Consider the following 21,956-nt stretch of genomic DNA (forward strand, 5'->3'; position numbering starts at 1 on the left):
ATTGAGAAAACTAACTAAAAAATTGTAAAGTGAAGCAACACATACATGATGTGTTTTGTTTGTGTTGGATCAGCTATTCATGGGATGCAAGTATATGATGATTATACACATTGTTTTAGTTCATCAATTCTGTAGTTTTTAAAATGAGGTGCATATGATGATTATACACATTGTTTTAGTTCATCAATTCTGTAGTTTTTAAAATGAAAACTGTGAATCAAACTAAACTAGTTCGGTTTTTGTTCCGTTCAGGAACCAGTAATAGCTGGAGATTGAATAAAATAGATCTCAAATGCGGTGAAGTGGGCTACCCGTATAACAAAGCGGATATGAACCTGCAAGTTTAGCACTTCAACGTTTAAGTTAGTGAAACAGAAAATAACTTGAGTGTGTGAATGAGAGAATACCTAATGTGGCGCAGATTGTGCTCTATTTAGTATGAGCAGTTAAAATTGTCTTTGTGCAATATCTAGCGCCTCATGCGGGTTGTCTTACCAACTGAGGAAAATGTGATAAAGGTTAGAATCAGGTGTCCTCGCCAAGTGTGAGGCCTCACTCGCTTTGTGCATCCTTATGTGCAATGCGTGCTATTGAGCCTTTCATTGTGGGCATTGCGAGCAGCTCAAAATAGTTTGTTGGTTCAATTCGATTTTTAAACAAAACTAAAGTATCTATTTTTTCTCTCAATTTTATTTGGATATTCAATTTCTTCGAATCGTCTTACAAATTAATAATACATGCGAAGTTATATTTAAAAATTTAAATTTAAAATTAAATATTTTTTCCGATAAATTTCATTTACCGATGATATTCTTATTAAAACAAATCCTAAATGTAGACATATTATGTTCCTAAATTTGAATTATAACTAGTTATATTTTAAAATTTTAACCAAATCCTATTTCATTGGTGATTATGTTTGGATAACATGAAATGAACGAAGCGGAATGGAGCGGAATGAGATAGAGCGGAATGGAGCGGAGCGGAATAAAAATACTATTCCATATGACGGAACAAGGCAAATTTGTTCATTTCATCCAAATCAGAGGTGAAGAAATATGGTGGTAAGTGATGGAATGAAATAAAATTCATACCACTCAATTCCACTCCGCTCCATCCGTTTTTAAATTATCCAAACAATAGAATATGATTTTATTCCATCTCATTCCGCTCTGCTCCATCCAATTCCATCAATTCAAACAAAACCTAAAGGTTTATTATAATTTTGAATGGCAGAGTCTTAAGCTACTAATTTCATAGGTTCAAATATATATAAAATACATTTAAAATATTTGCATTTTAATTTTAAATGCATAAGTTGAAAATTTCTTTTTAAAATACATAAAAAAAATAGGCATCAATTTGATTACATGTGAAATAAAATATAAAATAACTATTTGTTCACGAGAATAGCAAAAAATAAATAAGAAAAAGAAACACGCTAGTCCCCTTTCAATTACTTGTACATGTTAATAATCACTAACATACTCGATAGGCCATTAGTTTGTTTTCAAAATGACATTTATTTAATTTTTAAATTAAAATAAGAGTCATATAAAATGTTCACATGTTGGTTCTCTATGTTTCATTAAATCTCTAACCTCCAAATCAATCTTCTTCTTCTTTCTCACACAGAGGCCTCTATTGACTCGTCTTAATTGGTTCTTTGTGTACAAAATGAAAGGTGTTGTTAGGTTTGAGACTTCACCAATACTCTCCAAACGTGAAGTGAATTGGAGTGAACGTTTTTCAAGTGTTGATACTAATGAAAGTGTTGTTGCTCCTACATGCAAATGTGGAAAAAAGTGCATTTTATACATTTCAAAGACATCTAAGAACCCTAATACACCCATCTTTAGGTGTCCCTATTTTAAGGTTGGTAATCACTTGTTTTCAATATTTCTCAAATTAGATTTTGAATCATACTAGTTAAATTTTTAAGTTAAATATTTAAATAATATATAATTTTATTGAACACTAAAGAAGGGATAATTAATGAAGAAGGAAAAACCAAATCCATTAGTGATGGACCAGCTTCACAATATAGCTATAGGCGGCTCGAAGTTGATAATAGGCTATTTTATTGGGTGTGTGCTGTTTAAGTAGTCTTTACTTGCCTAATAAATATGAGTGATGACGTGTGACAATATTTTACTTATTCAAGAGACTATGTAAGAAAATACTTTCTCTTACAATTTTAAAGAGACTAAGTCTCCTCTTGGCCACGTCCCCTAGTCGTGGTCGTGGAATTAGGATAAGTCACTTTTTGACTCTCTAGCCCCGGTCGAAAAAAATCCAATTTTTCTTTAGAAAATTATACACATAGTTTCTCACCATGCTATGTGAATTAGTTCTAACATACTATAGACAATCCTACAAACACCACACTACTATTATTGTACCTTTTAGCAAGTACTAATCTCAAAAGCAAAAATTATAATATATAAGAATTAAAAAAATATTTTTACAAATACTAAAAACTAAAAATAGTATACTTGCAAATACTATAAATAATATATTTAAACTTGTTTTTTTATTTTGATTTTGCAATTTTAAAATAGAATTTGAATAATTAATTTTGGTTAATTTTTACAGCAACACAATAGGCCACATTGCAACTACTTCATGCAGAAGGATAAATTTATTGAGTCACAAACAACAATGATTGGGATGCAGTCAAAAGCCACAATAGTTGAGTTGCTTGAAGCTAGGATTAATGAAATGGAGAAAGATGTGAAAATTATGAAATTTAAGATAGAGAATGATATAGAAGCTAAAATCATCCAATTGGAGAGAGATATAGAAGTCAAAATTAATCAATTTGAGAGGGATATAGAAATGGCTAAAACACAAATAATTCAAATGCAAGTGAGGATGGAAGAAGGAAAAAATTGGAAAAGATGTGTAAAAGCTGTAGGGGTTGTGATTGTGATTTGGTTATATCCTTTTGTGTTTGGGAGTAGAAAAAGATTGTGCAAGTAATTTCTTAAATTAAATTTAGGTGTATTTATTTTGGTGTGATGTTGTATTTTGGGTTTGTACTAATAAATTGTGTTAATTTTATTTTTAAAATCTAGCCCAATGGAAATACTAATATTGTAAGGTTGAATATTTTATTTATGTTTGAATCTAAATTGTTGCAATTAAGTATGCGTTTTCGGAACTAATGATTGAGTTAGAGTGTGTTTGTTTGATGGATTAAATTTACAATTTTGGGAATTTTATTCCTAGGAATGTTATTGCTGGGAAAATAGTTCCCATCAATTTGTTTGGCAAGTTAGTAAGGTTCCTAGGAATATTTTAAAATTTTATTTTTTATAGTTTTAAAATTTTAAAAATAAATACAAAAATGATAAAAATAGTATATAAGTGGATAGTTATTGGTGGTTATTTTTTATTCCCATGGGAATGTAGGATTCTCACCCATTAACATGAGAATAAATTTTTCAAATTTCATGAGTAAATTTTATTCCAAGGAATAAAAAGTACCTAGGAATAATTTCTTAAACCTTCAAACAAACATGAGAATATGATATTTTCAACCTCACATTTCCGGGAATCCTATTTGAATCCTTCAAACAAACACCCCTTAGTATTTGAATTTGTTTTCTATGAATGATTTGTTCTTTTTCAAGTTATTTATTTATTTTTTAGTTGTTTTTTATTAATAAAACTCTTTATTAATGAGAAATAATAATAATAATAATAATAATAATAATAATAATAATAATAATAATAATAATAAATGGAGCAGGGCGAGACAAACATATTAGAGGATGAAAGTTTAAAACCTTGACTCTTGTTGCAAAAAAATTACAGACAAAATGAACATACATGACAAACCGGTCCTATTTTGTCACCTATGACTACACAAGTACCAATTGATCTAACTTAATTGAAAAAAGTTATTTTTATTTGCAACAAATAATTTATTTAAAGTTTTTCTACATTAAGCATACTCAATATTAATTTTAATTTTAATAAGAGATTAATTAAAATACTATGTCAATATAAAACCACTTTATATTGCATCCAATATAAATATAGAATTAAAAATAAAATACTTATAATTAAACCATTTTAATAATTACTTCTTCTATATTTCTATTTTATATGTCAAAATAATAATTAGATGATAAAGTGGTTTTACAATAAAAGTGTATGATAAAGTGGTTTTATAATGAAAGTGAATTCTAACTAATTCTCATAAAAATTGTTTTTTTCCTAGTGTTTCAAAATAAATGTCTTTTTAGAATACTAATATAATATTTATTTTTTGTTACTATTATACTCTTATTTATTAATTTTCACGTTTTTGAACTACTCAACTGTCTATAATAAATAAATATATTTTAGTAAATAATATTAATTTTATCATTAAAACCAATACATCGAATCATTTTCTTAAGTACCGTGCAGAGCTACCAATCATTAGTTGGTTCAATGGTGATTGACGCTGGACTTGGTAGGGAGAACCACGGTTCGATCTCCCGCAAGACTAGCAGATAAATACAAAATGACATAAAAGGACATTCTTATTTAAAAAAGTGTGATTTACTTATCTTATCATATTATATTATAAAATTAATTTTTATTTAATAAAAATAAATATATTAATACAAACTTACAAAACAATTTTAATATATGTGAAAAATTTAAGAAACATCAAAATATTTTAAATTTGTATATAAATTATACAAATAAATTTAACGAAACATATGAAATTTGAATTCAGTTAAATTAATCAAAATTAATGATAAAAATAAGTTTATTATTTAATATCATACCATAAAAATACAACAAGTTTTTTAATTTTTTTCGTCTCAGTTAATCTCATTGATTTTTCGATTAGTTTGACTTCCTTGAGAAATATTAATATTATTTCAAAATTTATTGTATAATTTAGATGTTATTAATAACATTAAACATTAAATCATAATATATATCGTAACGTAAAAGCTAGAATAAAAATTGATTTTTGTAAAAATAATAAGGGTATAAATGGAAGAAAATGTCACAAGCTAAAAGCTATAAGCTCAAAAGCTACTTCAAAATTCAAATAATTTTTCAAAAAGAAAAAAACAAAAGCTAAAAAAAAAAGTTAAAAATTAAAAACAGTTACCAAACAAAACTTTTTTATTTATATGAGTTAAAAAGTTAAAAGCTAAAAATAAAAAGTTCACCTTTACCCAAGAAACTCTTATGAGACTAGTAATTAACAATTAGGAAGAGGCATAAGCTCAGCAGCTATTTAACCTTAACCTATTTTGCTACCATGTTGAGGTTGAAACAGGCCGTGGGCACCACCATATATACACACACAGACAGCACTCTCTGTTTTCTCTAAACACCAAACAATGGTTTCTTCTTCGATCTCTCTCAAACCCTTCGCTAATTCAGTTTCCATTTCTCGCCCCACTCAGGTAAACACCGCCACTATATCTTTTCTTCCCTAGAAACTGCAACAGAATTACACCTGCAAAAAAAAAAAAAAACTCTTGTAGCTATTTGAACTCTAAATGTTGCTTAATTATTACCACTTCGTGCTATAAGTGATTCAAAACGTGTGTTTCTTGTTTGTATAGTAGTATTTCACATTTGAATTGATGTATTCTAGAGCATGATTATGATTTCTGGAATTTTGTATTTTTCCCTCATTGATTGATAGGGATAATCACACTTCTCATTTGAATCGGTTAATTTTAGGGCACAATTTCCGGATATTTGTATTTTTTTAAATACTCCCTTCATTCCTTGTTATAAGCAAAAAATTCACTTTTTAAATACATTAAATAATCAATGTATCTGGTCCATATATAGTCCAGATACATTGATTATTCAATGTATCTAAAAGATAAATTTCCTTTTTTATAATAAGTACCAGAGGTAGTATAATTTTGCGTGTGTTTGATGTTGATATGCATAATGGTTCAATTATAGAGCACAATTTCTGGAAAGAGTTGGGATAGCTTGGTGTTTAGCAAGTCGGATACTTTCAGAGGAAATATACGGTTGTGTGCAGACGGGTTGAAGCCACGTTGCTCGGTTGATAGAGAGATGGATGTGAGCACTTCTGCTTTGGTGGATGATGGTGTTGTTGCTGAGTGCTTAAATGGTTTGTTTTGTGCTTTTGATATATATGTAGTGGTTTTTGTTTTATGGGTTTAGGGTTTATGCTGATTCTTGTTGTTTGTAGAAGAGGAGGTAAGGGAGCCGAGCATTTCGACAATGTTGATGAATTTCGAGAGTAAGTTTGATCCTTATGGTGCAGTTAGTCCGCCGCTTTACCAGACTGCTACTTTTACGCAGGTGAAAATTTGTGTGAAACAATTTTTTCTTTGTTGAATGTATTTTTGTGACTTTGAATGATAATTTCGCTGTGTAGTATTCTGTAGTATGTATTCATGGTAATTTGTGTCTCTTGGTGTGTGCAGCCTTCTGCAATCGAAAATGGTCCTTATGACTATACCAGAAGTGGAAATCCTACTAGAGATGTTTTAGAAAGGTTTGCCGTGACTTGTTGACTTAAGTTTTGTATTGCAATTGTGGATGATTGATTTCTTATTTGATGACCTTTTCATGTTTTGCATTCTCAGCATTCTTGCAAAACTTGATAAGGCGGATAGAGCTTTTTGCTTCACCAGTGGAATGGCTGCTTTGACTGCTGTTGTTCACCTTCTTAAAAGCGGTACTTTTTTCCTCTTAACACCTGATCTTAGTTTATTGGGTTTAATATATGTTTTAGTTCGCTAAAAAGTAATGTACATATGCTATGCAAAGTTGGGTTTGTTGTTATTTATTCATTGAATGTTTATGAAAAATATCTCTATTTCTTTATGTCGGTTGTAAAATTTGGTTTAATTAAATAGTAAGTAGTTCATATTTCTTTATGACCAAGCTTACATGTTGTATATTTCTTCTGCTATTGCGGGGGCTCTAGTAACCATGTGTCTGTATTCTAACATAATATTTTTTCTAATTTTGACAGAGACTTAATAATTTTTTTCGCTGTTTAATATTTATTCCCAATAATATACTTACAGGTGACGAAATTCTTGCCGCCGATGATCTGTATGGTGGAGCTGATAGGTTGCTGTCCCAAGTAGTTCCTAGGAGTGGAGTTTTGGTGAAGTTAGTGTGATTTATGTTAGTCTGGCATATTTATTTTCTGCACAATCATTTAGTATAGAAACAAATCAGCTACGTTTCTTGATTCAGTGATGAGTAAGTCCATCATTGATAGAATTGTAATTTTTGCATTTGCAGACGGGTAAATACAAGTGATTTGGATGAGGTTGCATCTGCTTTTGGACCCAAGACTAAGCTTGTATGGCTGGAGAGTCCAACCAATCCCCGGATACAAATTTCTGATATTCGAGTAAGAATCTCAAGTGTTAATTATGTTGATTAAGTTTCTTTGCTGCTGTTCTCCTTATGGTAATGGTATTAGTAAGTATTTTTTTTAAGTGGATAAAATATTGTTTTTCTTGTCTTTTTAATTAATCTCCAGAAAATAGCAGAAATGGCTCATGCACATGGTGCTCTTGTTTTGGTGGACAACAGTATAATGTCACCTGTATTATCCCAGCCATTGGAACTTGGAGCAGGTATATTATAGCTATGAAGTATAAACAGATTACACATCACTTAACTTAATTGCATGCTAAGCTGGCCAAAACTTGCGAGAGAAGAAAATCGTTGTTTTAACTTTTAAGTAATTAATTAATACTCTAAAATCATGAACTACATAGGTGCAGTTGCTACAATTAAAGGAAAAAATGTGAAGTTACTATAACTAGTGAAGAGAAATATTTTTGACTCTTGGTTTACATTTGAGTAGTAATGTTTTGTCCATGGAAGCTGAATGAAAATTCGCATTTTCTCTCTTCACTGTATGCTTCTTTATGTATAAAAGAATTTGAAATTTCTGAAGGAGCGAAGTATGAACTTCTATTCGAAAGTATACATTACACTGACCCTAAAATTCACATCACTAGCTGATTCGACTTAAATCAAATTTCACTCTTGATTTCTATGTCAACCATCCCTCCCCAAAAAAAGTGAAAGCAAAACATTTGTCTTGATCATTAATGCCCAAACCTTACACCGTTGAAGCTGGTAAATTTTTCCTGCGCAGATATTGTCATGCACTCAGCTACGAAGTTTATTGCTGGACATAGTGATATTATGGCTGGTGTGCTTGCTGTGAAAGGTGAAAGGTTGTAGCTCTTATTTTATATTTATCAGATCTTCAGATTTTAAATATATTACTATATTTTTGACATAATTGCTTTTTAATCTGAATTTCATTCATCCACTGGAAAGCATGTTTCAATTGCTTGTGTAAATTATTTACAAGATTTGTTGAAAAAGGTTCACAACTTGTCATGACTTTGATTATGATCTCTGGATATTAGTTTATTGTTCTCATTGTAACTTGAGTACAAGTTTCATTCATTGGAAAACTGTAATTCCAAATTTCGATTATATGCCATGTCTATCGCAAATGCGTAAAGTTGTCTATTCATTTATTGATTAGGTTGGAAAATTTCACAAGGTCTTTTACAGGATGTGAACTAATGCTTATTTCAATTTTCAATTTTTTTTGTGTGAATCACTTCACAAGATTTGTTGTGAAAAATTCACGAGCTGGCTGTAAATCATGACTTTGATTATGATCTGGATATTTTTGATAGAAAATATGTCTGGCTTCTTACAAGCTACAGAGAAAAGAAACTTCTAGGTTATCTCGGTTAAATGCACGCCATTGAATAAGAAATACTCGTGTTGCTCTTTCTTCCTCCTTTTTGTTTTGTGCCAAACTCATTTAAGCCCGTTTGTGTTAAAAAGGTTATTCGTTAACACCTGTTATTGCACTTCTAGTATAATCTTCATTTTTCTATACTATCTCTTGATTCATTGTTGTAATTATATGCAATTGATTTGTTGATATATTTTCTCATTTTACGTTTTCATTAATAATTATAAAATATGCGACTAAACATAAATAACTGCATATTTGAATGGTGTTAACTATTATAATTATCGTCGATTTTTGTGATCCAATTTGTTTAAAAATTTCATTTCTATTTGATAAATAAAAGATCAAACATATCTTTTATTTCCCCCTTATTTTCTATAGACCTTCCACTTCAAATGCTTACCTCCTTTCTTGATTTTCTTAAGGTTGGCAAAGGAAATATATTTCGTACAAAATGCTGTGGGCTCCGGCTTAGCTCCAAATGACTGTTGGCTTTGTTTGCGAGGAATCAAGACTATGTCCCTTCGAGTTGAGAAGCAACAGGTGCTCTTTCAAACATTATTTCAACTTTCAATTGCTGCTATTTATCTAATAATACTAGTGTCATGCCTTATTTCAACTTTCAAGTGCGGAATTTGTAATTTTTCAATAACCATTATTTTATCTGAAGAAGCATACTACACATATATTTGATCAATAACCATTTATTTGATTCAATTTTTCAATTTGGGGTTAAAACCTCTTAGGAGAATGCACAGAAGATCGCTGAGTTTCTTGCTTCCCATCCGCGAGTGAAGAAAGTTAACTATGCTGGTTTGCCTGGTCATCCTGGACGAGATTTACACTATTCTCAGGTCTTTTTTGATGAGTTGAAATTTCATATAACATTTTCTTTGCCCGACATTCATTTTCTCATATATTTATCCGGCCCTTTTCCAGGCAAAAGGTGCAGGATCCGTGTTTAGCTTTTTGACAGGCTCACTTGCGCTCTCAAGGCATATTGTTGAAACCACCAAATACTTTAGCATAACTGTTAGTTTTGGTAATAATTCTTCTATCCCATGCTCGATAAGATGATGAAGTTCTATATGCTTTTCTGCTAAGTGCTAACCATTTTATTTTTCTGACTGGCAGGGAGTGTGAAATCACTCATCAGCTTGCCTTGCTTTATGTCACATGCTAGCATACCTGCTGCAGTCCGCGAGGCCAGAGGTTTGACTGATGATCTTGTTCGTATATCTGTTGGTATCGAGGATGTCGACGATCTGATCGCTGATCTAGACAATGCATTTAGAACCGGGCCTCTGTAATTTCGTATAACTATATCCACCTTTGTGCAATTGGACTTTCTGTATGCTTTAAATAAAGAAAAAAAAATATGTTCTGATGAAAATGTTGTGAAGATTTGGAAACATGTATTTGTAGTGTATTGAGATGTAGCTGTATTTTTAATCTAAGTCAGAACATTTATTTAAATTATCTAATTGAAATTCTTAGCAAAGTGATTAGTGAAATTATTTTTCCAATTATCTTTTTATAGAAAAAACTGTAAGATGAAAAATAAATTTAACTGCAGACCCTTTTTACAATCAGGTTTTACTTTCACGAAAGTTGTTGCATCAAAAAGGTGTCAAAATAGCACACCTCTTTGTTTGATTACAAAAGGAAAAGAAAACATGTGCCCCATCTATACTTTACATGATTTAAAGAAGCTTTTTATTTGTCTGTTTATGCTAGAAACAATGGAAAATGGTCACAAAGCTGCAGTCAAAGGAGTGGTGGTTATCATTTGAAAGATAACCAAATGATTTTTACTCTTTTTCCAAAGGATAGAAAGAAAAGAATTTTATCAGGGCAAAATTACTCTAAAAACTAATTTCAATTCTCTCCAAAATAGATAGTTTTTATTTTTAAAATTTTAAAAAGAGACCAAAATATATTAACAATAAAATTGATAAACAAAAAGAATTGGGGACATGACCATAATCCATTGAAAAATTTGAGTATAAGAAAAAGATAATTCTAACATATTCTTTACATAGTCGTACCTAATATCTAAAGATAAAAGTCAAAATAAGTCAAGACAATAGATCTGCTATGCTAGCAAAAAAGTTCACATATGTATTGTCTTTTAAAAATACATACGAGATGAAGAAAGACATGTTAGTGAAAATATGTAAACAAGCGGTTTATGCTAGCAAAAAAGTTCACATATGTATTGTCTTTTAAAACCACATAGGAGATGAAGAAAGACATGCTAGTGAAAATATGTAAACAAGCTTGCCATATGTTTCTAATTTACTGAGGAAAGAAGGGAAGGAAGTCATGACTGACAGAAGACTTACACTATTAAAAGAGAGTCTGACTCCACCTAAAATTTGATTCAACCTTTGTCTTTAGCCGTTTCAATAGCTCTTACAACGCCACAAAACTAAATTAGCATGTGTTGGAGCGGTATAGCGGCAAACAACAAAAGTTTTGGAAGTATTTATTCGGGAAATTATCGTCTCCACAGGGACTAGTGCAGTGAACTTCCGTTCAACAGTTTCCATAGTTATGAGTTTGCTTTGGAATGAATTTAAATATGAAAATGGAAAAGTAAATATCAACACAAAAGAATTCATTCTTCAGAAAGAAAAGACTTATCAAGCATTGTATATAATCTACTTCTCACAAACTTAAACTTATCGACCAGTTACACTCAACCTACAATACTCGTCAATGTCATCCGGCGTCACTCACACCCTAAGTCATTTCTAACCTAAAGTAGAGAGGACTATTATATCATCTCGACGACGATCTCTCAGCACACCTCAACAACACAACAGACATCCATATCAATCGTATCGACGATTTCTCAACCGACACAACCAACACGAAAGCATTAAGCTTCGACACCCATAAAGATTGTTAGCTCTAAATCTATCTTTAAAATCCAGAAACTAACAGATAATCATCCTAGATAAGGATTCAAGAATTCTATCTCTAAAACAACCTAAATCCCTAGCACAGAGCAAAAATCTAAGACAACAATCAACAAAGATTTGTAAAGCAATCTTTATATAATGCCATGAGCGACAAATATACATGAGTTCAAAGTCAACATATATACAAAATCCAACTAAGAGAAATAAATAGAGAGAAATAGAGATAAAACCACAAATCTTCTGGTTTGTCAGCGCTGGTTTATGAGCAATTCACCTCCGAATAACCGAATGCACGACCCAAAGTTGTTATCTAAGCTAATCCTAGAGAAAAATGGGTGGAATTGGCATGGGAGCACAAAAATCCCCAAAACCAACCACCACAAAACCTAAAATGTTCTAAAATGAAAATATATACAAAATCTGTCCCGACGTGTTCGCCCGACGAGGCAAATGCTCCGCCCGACGAACGACTTTATTCTGGCCACACAGCCTGCGCCACGTCAACAAGTGAGCAAAAATATCTTTCGCCCGGCGAACGAAATGCTTCGTCCGACGACTCCTTCTTCTTCCGTCCGGCGAACAAGAGGCGACACAAGGCAGAAGCAAGACCATTATTTTCCAACGCTCGCCCGGCGAGCCAATTGCTCCGCCGGGCGACTCACACTAGAAGTAGCTTTTAATTTTCCTCACTTGCTTCTTCCTTTATTTATCCAAAATTGCATCTTTGAAGCTTTATTACTCAATGCTCCATACATGCTCAAATACCAACAAAATGAATGAAAAATTATTAGTCGGTACATAAATGAATCAAAAACTCAATTAAATACAAAGTATACGTATTGTATGTAATATACACTAAAACACGTCTAAATTGAGGAAAAAGAGAAAATAAGTGTCGCAAAACTATACACAAAATAACTGCAATTTGGTACTTATCATCATGGAATTATCCCAATTCAAACATTCAGCAAATGCTAAGAGGAACAAACCAAGTTAGTTTCTAAAGATTCCTCAACAACCAGTAGCATTGGGGGGTTAGATGTGTGATCGCGACTTTACGTGTCTATAAATCTGATAACTGCAAGTGCACAGTCGTGTCGTGTAGTTTTAAAAGATATCGAATCCACAGGGACTATGAATCGATCTACCGTTATCTAAGGTTACTATGTAAAGCTAGGAGTACTAAAATTTCGATTGTTCCTAAGGGAAAGTGATTGTGAGAAAATAAAGAATAATAATAAAAGACAGGTATCAGTATGTATTTCGTTTAACTAAAGGTAATCCGAAGGTCCATTGACTTTTGCATAATTAAATTAAAAAATCTTTACTAATTCCATTGATTAAAAATCCTCGTCTCAAACTTTCGCTCTGTTGATTCAGACTACTATCCTAATCCTAATGTACGCTTTCGCCATCCCATTAGATTTTAGAAGAGCTTTTTGGAAACAGTGTAATTAATAAAATGCCTATTTTACGAGGTTGTTATCTATTTAAATCTCCTAATCTCAAACTTTCGCTCTGTTGACTCGGAGCAAGCTAATAACCCTAACGTACGCTTTCGCCATCCCGCTCGAGTGTAAAAACAATTTTTGAAAATAAATAAGTTCCAATCAGTTTTAATACGCTTTCGCCATCCTTAAAACTAATGTCCTATGTCTACTATCTGGTTAAAGATCTCAAACTTTCGCTCTATTGATTTTAACCTTTGACCGTCCTAACCCCTCAAACTTTCGCTCTATTGGTTTTAAGACTTACTAATTAAATTAGACATATAAACCAAAAATAAGTGATAATTAATAGAACATAATTAAGCCAATTTATTTCGGATCCCTACGGTTAACTTACTCTACATACCGACCCCTTTAGTAATTTAGTCAGACATATTAATACGATTAAACATGCATAAATCGGTTCGGTTCATAATAATAAGCATATTAAATGGCATATAATATATCATGCAAACAAATATAAATACGGCTGTAAATAAAAACCTGAATTAAATAAATGGTAACTGGATCTTCAAGTACTGAACTCCCACCACAGGTTGGCTGGATCGTTCTTCGGAATTTAAATGGCAGAAAATAAAAACAAGGAAATAAAACGATAAATCTAACGTAAGGCTAGATCTACGAAAAGTTCACAACAATTTCCAGTGTAGAAATCGTTGTGAGAAAATAAACGGTTGAATAAAAGCAGAATAAAGAAAAGCGGTTCGCGGTACAATTTCGGCAGCACTTCGTTGGCAGGAAATCGGACAGAATGAAGTGAAGTGGCTGGTCCTATTTATAGGAGAGGCTTTGCAGTTGCTTTGCGTGAAAAGAGGAGATTCTGCAGACTTGGGCGTGGAGACGTGCGTCTCCGTTTCTTCAGGAAGACTTGAGACGTGCGTCTCAAGTGGAGAGAATTTAGGGGCAGTTGGAGACGGGCGTCTCCTCTTGGTGACGTGGCAGAAGAGAACGTGGAGACGTGCGTCTCCACTTGCTTGCATGGTTTGGGCTACGCAATTTTGTTCCTTTGTGGGCTGGTTCGTCTCTTTTGGGCCTTTGGGTCCTTAATTGCACCCTTCTTTCACTTCAGCACTCCCTTTTCATCTTTTAGGCATAAATGTTGGTCATTTAAGCTCTATTTTCTTTCCTTTTCGCAAATAGTCGTAATTGAAGTGTAAAACCTGAAACAAAGCAAATACACGCGTAATATCATAATAAATTAACATAATAAACGGAAAATGCTATAAATATCTATGGATTTTAAGCTAAATATACGATATAAAATCGTGTTATCAATGTGTGTGTATCATCAACATTACACTTGATCGAGTTCAAAGAAGGAGGATTCCAAATATTTTTTAAAATATTAATTTTTTTAAAATTTATTTTTTATGTATTGAAAGATTAATTTAACATCTTATAACATAAATATACATTATTGAAGATTAAAACATAATCAAAATTACAATTTTTTAAAAAAAAATGTATTTGAAAAATAATTTTTGTGAAAAACTATTTGAAATAGATTCAAATTTAAATGATTTTTTTTTAATTTTGATATAAAATAATTATAGTAAAATGTAAAAATATCTAAAATAAAGAATAGTTATTTAAACTAATTATTGATTTAAAATTTTTTAAAAAAATTTGTATATATTTTAAACAAAAATATATAACACTATAAAAATTATTTTGAAACAAAATAAACAATGTAACATTATATTTATTTATTTTTTGTTTAATCCAAGAAATTAAACTATTCATTCTTAAACATATAAAAATCAATTTCAAATTTTAAAGAAATTCCAAAATCTTACCTTTAAGTGGTATTCAAAATTTTCAATTTTTAAAACAAAATATTTCTTGAATTCTATTCATTTTTAAAATTCCTTAAATTTACCATCCAAAAAATAAGTAAATCAAATTACTCTAAAAAAGTTTATTCATCCAATCACATTCTTAAAGAATTGCAAAGGTAACATGAAAAAGTACTTTAGAACGCATGTATTTATGTCTTGCATTGTATAGCAATTGACAAATCAAGCTTTAATAATTTAATCTAATGCAAGGCTTTTAGGTTGACACCAAAATCAACTTGCAAAAAAGCCTATATAGGTTCTTGCTATATAAACACCATAAGGTATAACGTGTAGACAAAACTGGCCAATGTGGCTCCAAAAAAGCAATACAAGCCCAATTATGCTATCACTTCACTTTACCAATTTAGAGGAACATGGAATCCCTTGAAATTAGGTTTTTTTTTTTTTTTTTTTTTTGCATATGAGCCATTTTATCAATCGATCATGTCTTCATCATGAGTCAATTGTTGGGGTGGCAAAACGGGCATCCCGTCCCGCCACGCCTTAAACCTATCAAAAAATGAGCGGGACGGACAAGTCCGTCAAGTGGAAATGAGCATAAAAATCATGCACGCTCCGCCAAGGTCAGAATCTCTTATCAGATTTGGTTGCAAGGTCAAAATCTAAGTCAAAGTCTGATAGAGATAACAACAGATAATATTGATTAGAAATAAATAAGAGAGCAAGACAACACACAAGTAATTATCCTAGTTCCTCCTACAAATCAAGAGTAGTCTAGTCCCCTTGCACTTCCATGAAATTTCTACTATAACCAAATCTGATTACAAGTTGCTCAAGCACACAACAATAAACTTTGAATGCCCAAACACACAAGTAAGAGACTTCAATGCTCAAACACACAAGCAAGAGACTTTTGATTGCTCAATCACACAAGCAAGAGACTTTCAATGCCAAAACACACAAGTAAGAGACTTCAATACTTAAGTACACAAGCAAGAGACTTCTGATTGCTCAAACACATAAGCAAGAGACTTTTGATTGCTCAAGCACACAAACAATAGGCTTCTGATTGCTCGAGCACACAAGCAAGAGACTTCTAACAATCTATCTAACAGATGAATGATAATGGTAGAGTGATAATTACACTTGATATACAATCAGAGGTGTAAACAAAATTACAACACAAAAACTCTAAGACTTAAGAACTTCTAAGAATGTATGATTGTTAAGAAGTTTTAAGTTAGTTTGTGCTCTATGTTTTGACAGAGTAACTTATCTTTTTCTTATCAAAGTGAAATCTTGTATCTTTCTCCAAATCTTTAGCACATTTTATAGAATTCCATGAAAGAGTCGTTGGAGAGAACTTCAAGCATAAGAGAGTCTTTAAAGAGTAGCATCAACAGATTCGTTGCAAAGCTTCCTAAAATGGTTAATGTCGTTCCAAACTCATTTGAAACTCCTTTAATACAAAAGGAATTATTAGTTGTAAAACTTCTAGCTTCTGCAACTTTTTGATAAGTCTTGACGTGACCAAAACATGACAGATTGACCTTAGAGTATGATAACGGAATGTTAGAAAATCCTCGGTTCTTGAGCTTTGACTAGACCTAGCTTCTGGTCTTTCAGAGTCTGAGTCTTAGCTTCTGATCCTTCAGACTCTTACTCTTCAAAGGATGGGTTGATCTTCAGAAGTTGACTTGATCAGAGTATAGAGACTTCAGGTTTCGATCATCAGAAGATGACTTGATTAGAAGTTGATTCTTCAAAGTTTGATCTTCAGAATCTGTCTCTTAAGAGCTTCTCTTTCAATGTTTAATGCAGTTTCAGAACTGACTTTCAATAAGTATATTGATCTTTGTACCTAGAGCTATCAAAATGAGTTAGCCCATATGGGTCGGCCCGCGAGGCCCGAAAAATCATAGGGCTTGGCCTTAAAATTAGAGTCTATATTTTTCAGGGCCTTTTTAACCCAGCCCTGAAAAGCCCGCTACCCATTAGCGCAAGCCATATGGGCTGTGGGTAGCCCATTAGACCCGCATAATTACAAATTTTTAAAAGATATATTAATATTTATATTATCTTACTCCAAAATAACATAACATATTGATTTTTCTCACTTCATTAAATTTTATCTCTAATATATTCAATCTTTCTCTTTTAAATATTATAAATTGATATAATCAAAATTTTTTCATCGTATTATAATAGTTTTTCTCTGATAATAAATATTCTAGTATTATTTTATACAATTTAGACATATATTGTATTTAGAAACACATTATAGTATTTATAAGAGATAATATAATACTTAAAATGTATTATGTTTAAAATAACATAATTTTTAATTTTATTTATAATGAATATTATGGAGTTTTTATTTTAATTTTTTTAAATAAAAAAACTCATTTAGGGCCGGGTAGTCCAAAGTCCATGTAGGGCCGGGCTCAGATAGTAAATCTCGAGCCCATATTACACATGATCTTTTTGGCCCAGCCCTAAAAAGCCCAAGGCCCGCAAGGACCGACCTGTTTAAGATCGAGTAGTCCCTTTTAACAGTTCTATTTGTACTTGCACACTTGAACACACATTAGTCTACTCGGTTGTTCCTTAAATACTTTGTTATCATTAAAATTTAAGGGATATAGTATAAACCAATTTTGTTCCAACACGTAAGAAAACAAGGGTTTATTTATAACGTGTAATTAAAATTATTTTAAGAATTGTAAAAAATGGTGAATTAATTAAAAGAGTGTTTTTTTAGTAACGAGAATTTGGTAAAAATTGTCATGACTTGTTTTTATTTCATATAATAATAATAATAATAATAATAATAATAATAATAATAATAATAATAATAATAAAATAATAATAATAATAATAATAACAATAATAATATAGAGTTTATTATTTTTATTATTAAATATTTTGGTATATGTTTATGAACTTAGATTTTTTTTTTGTTGTGGTTATTGATTTTAAATACGACTTATGTGTTGTGAAATTATTAATTTTTTGGCTTAAATGCACCCTTGGTCCCTGTAAGTTAGCGAGTTTTTGATTTTCGTCCCTGTAAGTTTTTTTTGTTGGTATGAGTCCTTATATCTTACTTTTTGTTTGCGGTTTAGTCCCTAAAGCCAAAATCCGCAGAAAAATCTGCAGGTTTTCCTGCGAATTTTCCTGCGGATTTTGATTTTAGGGACTAAAACAAACGCAAAAGTGAAATATAGGGACTCAGACCCAGAAAAAAAACTTAGAGGGACGAAAATCAAAAACTCGCTAACTTACAGGGACCAAAGGTGCATTTAAGCCTAATTTTTTTCATACCATTTGAGTACAACCGGTTTATTATGCTATTCTATATATGACATAAACACAATTATGTGCTTAATTTTTCACATTGACTCATGCGAGTATTTTCTAGCATAATTAGGATAATTTAATTGTCATTTGATTATCAAGCGATAAGATAAACATACAATTTTGATATTACATTTGCAGGTAATCTTTGTGTGAATTTTAAGACCTTCCCATTTAATTTATTAAATTAAAAATCTAAGACAACAATCAACACAGATTCGTAAAACAAGTTTTATATAACGCCATGGGCGACAAATATACATGAGTTCAAAGTAAATACATACACAAAACCCAACTATAAGAAAAAACACAAAGAGGAAGAGAAATGAACCGAAAATCTCCCGGTTTGTCAGCTTTGTTCGACGCTCAATCCACCTCCAATCATCCAAATGCAAGCTCCATAGTTGTTTTCTAACCTAATCTAACCTAAAAATGATAGTTTGAATAGTTAGGAACAAATACCCCAAAACATAACCTAAAAAATGTGATTTTTGCCCCTTTTAACGAGCTGTTGTCCCAGGCAATCTCGCTTAGCGAGCTTATCTCGCCAAGCGGTAGCAGAAAAAAACAAATTTTCTTTTTCACCATAACTTGAGAACCGTAACTCCGAATTGCGCCTGATTCGAAGCGTTGGAAAGCTTATTCAATGCTCTATCTAACAATGACTAAATAGAAACCAAATTAATGATTTTTATCATCCTTATTTTGAGCCTTATTCTATGATGAATTGGTAAAATTTACATTCTTGAAGCTTAACCTTTGGCCTTTATTACTCAATGCTCCAAATATGAATGAACACCTACAAAATGAATGAAAACTATTAATCGGTACACAAATGAATAAAAAATACAAGTATGCACATATTTACACAAAAGTTGGGATTTTATTATAAAAACAGAATGAATAGAATCAATAAGTGCCACAATTATATACTCAAAATAACAATATTTTGGCACTTATCAGAAGATATTTGCTCTTGTAGATTAGTCGTAAGTTTAGGTTTTAAGGATTGGGGGATGTAGAAAGTAGGGTTAGGTTTAGGGTAACGGGAAGGGCTTTGAGAATTTGGGCTTTGAATCTTTGAGTTTGGACTCGATGAGTTCGGCAAGGCCAATAGCTTGGGAAATTGAGATGGATCGATGAATGACCATTTCATTTCGAATTTCGGGGGCTAAACCAGAAATAAAACAATTCAGAATTGCATCTCAAGGTAAACCAAAAACTTGGTTACCTAATTTCTCAAACTTAGTTTGGGTAATCCACATCAAAACCATCTTATGTAATTTGAATAACTCAGCTTGATGGTTGTCATAAGTTGAAGAACCAAAACGCAACTCCAAAGCTTTTGTGAATGAGAACCAATCTGTTAATAATTGATTCTGATGCATCCATTTAAACCAACATAAAACATCAACTTTCATGTAAAATGATATTAAGGATAATCTATTTTCAGATGGCAAATCGTAAAAATTGAAAAATTAATCTACTTGAAATAACCATTCTGTTTGGGGAGAGATGTAGGATGGGAAAGCTGGTGGGGGCTGTGCAGCTGTGTTTCACATTGGGGGTGTTACCGTAGGTTGTGTATGTAACACCCCAAATCTACCCCGCAATAAAGAGGAATACCAAAGTACAAAATTTCAAGCAATTAGAACATAACGATTCGGAGCATCACATTTTAAACAACAAAATCACATACATATATCATGCTCAATCACTTAGATACATAACACACATGTAGGAGAACAATATCGAAATCATTAATCATTGTCAGCCAATCAAGTACTTGCATCGCAGCGGAAAATCATATGTCAACAACAATACAACTCATAATATCACGGCCAAACACGGCACGATACATCTAAAAAGTCTCAGCATAATATAAGGACAAGGTTTAACAAGGATAAACACAAGAAACCAAAACATAAACAAGTAATCCAACGTTCCCCGAGTGCTACGTATCAGAGCATCGACACACACCGACTCGAGCTATAGGTACACGACTACTCCGCGTCATTACTTGCACGTTACCAACGGAGGGTAACATTCAAACAGAAAGGGTGAGATATCAATCATTATAAAGAAGCGTATGATAATATTCAAAGCGGAGAAATAATCATACATCGGTCACCACTTCTCAACATATATCACTTGCTACTATTCACAACATTCAACATCTTACCGACAACAATGATATCAATCTCAATTAAGGCATACATAGTCATTTATCACATATGCTCAACGAAACAACCATCAAATTGACACAAGATAACATTCATGTTATGCGCACACAAATATTCAAATACGACTCATCATACGACTTTACTTATGCAACTCAAACAATGCAAATGCATGTGGTACCATTGGAGTAAAACTCCCGTCTCAAACAATTGCCATTGGGCCGTCTCAAACATTCGCCACAAGGGCCGTCTCAAACATTTGCCACTAGGGCCGTCTCAAACAATGCAATGAATGTGACTCAATGATGCACATTCACAATCACACTTAACGACATAATCGACTCGAACAACACAGTCCACGTAAACGACATGATCAACTTAAACGACATAATCAATTCCGGATATCCAATGTCAACAAAATCCAATTCAAGAAGATTCCAAGAGTATTCAAAGTTATACAAAGCATATTCTACGGCAAGACATCAATTAGGGCTTCACGTAGGTTCAAACGGCACTTAAAAAGGAGTTACGGTTCAAAAGATACAACATTTCAAAGTTTAGGAAAAGTTCTGCAAAACAGGGTTCACGGCGCTAACAGGGTTCGCGGCGTGAACTGAGTGAATCAAATATTTCCTAAGTTTCTGCCAAGCAGTTCGCGGCGCCAACAAGGGGTTGCGGCGCGAACTGAGCTAATCCAAAAATCCCCAACTTTCTGCCAAGCAGTTCGCGACGCCAACAAGGGGTCGCGGCGCGAACTGAGCAGATCCAGAACTTCCAAAGTTTCTGCCAAGGGGTTCGCGGCGCGCACAAGGGTTCGCGGCGCGAACTGGCGATTTTCAGAAAACCCCAAACACAGAAAACAGCATACGAAACCCATCCCAAAACCCCTAAACTCAACCCAATCAAGTTGGAAAACATCAAACATCACGAACAATCACAGAATACATGGTATAAACACATATACAACACATATTATGGGTCTTATAACATCATAACATCAATTTAAACACATTTCAAATCATCAAATCAGGCATTTGTTCGTGGACCTTAACATCTCTACACACAACTTCTATGGATGCAACATACAATTAAATCCCACCCAAAACATCATCATACATCCCTTTAGCATGAAAGAATCCCACCCTTACCTTAGGTTTGGATTGAAGACAACTCTAGCTTCAATATTGAGATTCCCCTCTTTCTCTTCACTCTACTCTTCTCTTCTTTCACCAAAAACCCCAAAATGAACTTCTAATTTCTATTTCCTCTAAAACCCTTGTTTTAGTTAAACCCTTACTATCTTAAATTACTAATGGACTCTAACTAACACCCCTCACTTACTAATACCGACTTAGGCCCAATTATCAACAACACTTACTATCTTATATTATTACTAATAATCCCCAAATAAAACAACATAAGAT

The 21,956-nt window shown here is 32.2% G+C and overlaps 2 protein-coding genes across 3 annotated transcripts; both read left to right on the top strand.

Annotated features, from left to right (window-relative positions):
* The first annotated feature begins 1,582 nt into the window (after window positions 1-1,582).
* LOC131619999 (uncharacterized protein At4g04775-like) lies at window positions 1,583-3,072 on the top strand. Its single transcript, XM_058891029.1, has 2 exons — window positions 1,583-1,875; window positions 2,596-3,072. The coding sequence occupies exons 1-2, from the start codon at window positions 1,678-1,680 to the stop codon at window positions 2,980-2,982; spliced, it is 585 nt and encodes a 194-aa protein (XP_058747012.1). The 5' UTR covers window positions 1,583-1,677; the 3' UTR covers window positions 2,983-3,072.
* A 2,156-nt stretch (window positions 3,073-5,228) lies between these two features.
* LOC131620006 (cystathionine beta-lyase, chloroplastic-like) lies at window positions 5,229-10,279 on the top strand. 2 transcript variants are annotated; one of them, XM_058891038.1, is made up of 13 exons: window positions 5,229-5,423; window positions 5,941-6,115; window positions 6,200-6,309; window positions 6,435-6,505; window positions 6,597-6,688; window positions 7,044-7,131; window positions 7,267-7,378; window positions 7,511-7,607; window positions 8,138-8,219; window positions 9,187-9,304; window positions 9,508-9,615; window positions 9,701-9,803; window positions 9,896-10,279. In XM_058891038.1, exons 1-13 carry the CDS (start codon window positions 5,358-5,360, stop codon window positions 10,069-10,071), a joined length of 1,398 nt encoding a protein of 465 aa, XP_058747021.1. In that variant the 5' UTR covers window positions 5,229-5,357; the 3' UTR covers window positions 10,072-10,279. The 2 variants fall into 2 exon arrangements, with proteins under 2 accessions (XP_058747021.1, XP_058747017.1); XM_058891034.1 differs by having other exon boundaries at window positions 5,230-5,423; window positions 6,197-6,309; window positions 9,896-10,278.
* Window positions 10,280-21,956: the final 11,677 nt, after the last annotated feature.

This window comes from Vicia villosa, linkage group LG1 (assembly GCF_029867415.1).
Source record: "Vicia villosa cultivar HV-30 ecotype Madison, WI linkage group LG1, Vvil1.0, whole genome shotgun sequence".
Lineage (NCBI taxonomy): Eukaryota > Viridiplantae > Streptophyta > Magnoliopsida > Fabales > Fabaceae > Vicia > Vicia villosa.

Bases quoted from the DNA above. Each gene is read 5' to 3' on its own strand.
- LOC131619999 (XM_058891029.1), top strand. From the start codon at position 1,678: ATGAAAGGTGTTGTTAGGTTTGAGACTTCACCAATACTCTCCAAACGT. The intron at 1,876-2,595 runs GTTGGTAATCAC...TAATTTTTACAG, and splicing joins TTAGGTGTCCCTATTTTAAG to CAACACAATAGGCCACATTG.
- LOC131620006 (XM_058891034.1), top strand. From the start codon at position 5,358: ATGGTTTCTTCTTCGATCTCTCTCAAACCCTTCGCTAATTCAGTTTCC. The intron at 6,116-6,196 runs GTTTGTTTTGTG...TGTTGTTTGTAG, and splicing joins TGTTGCTGAGTGCTTAAATG to AAGAGGAGGTAAGGGAGCCG. The intron at 7,608-8,137 runs GTATATTATAGC...TTTCCTGCGCAG, and splicing joins GCCATTGGAACTTGGAGCAG to ATATTGTCATGCACTCAGCT.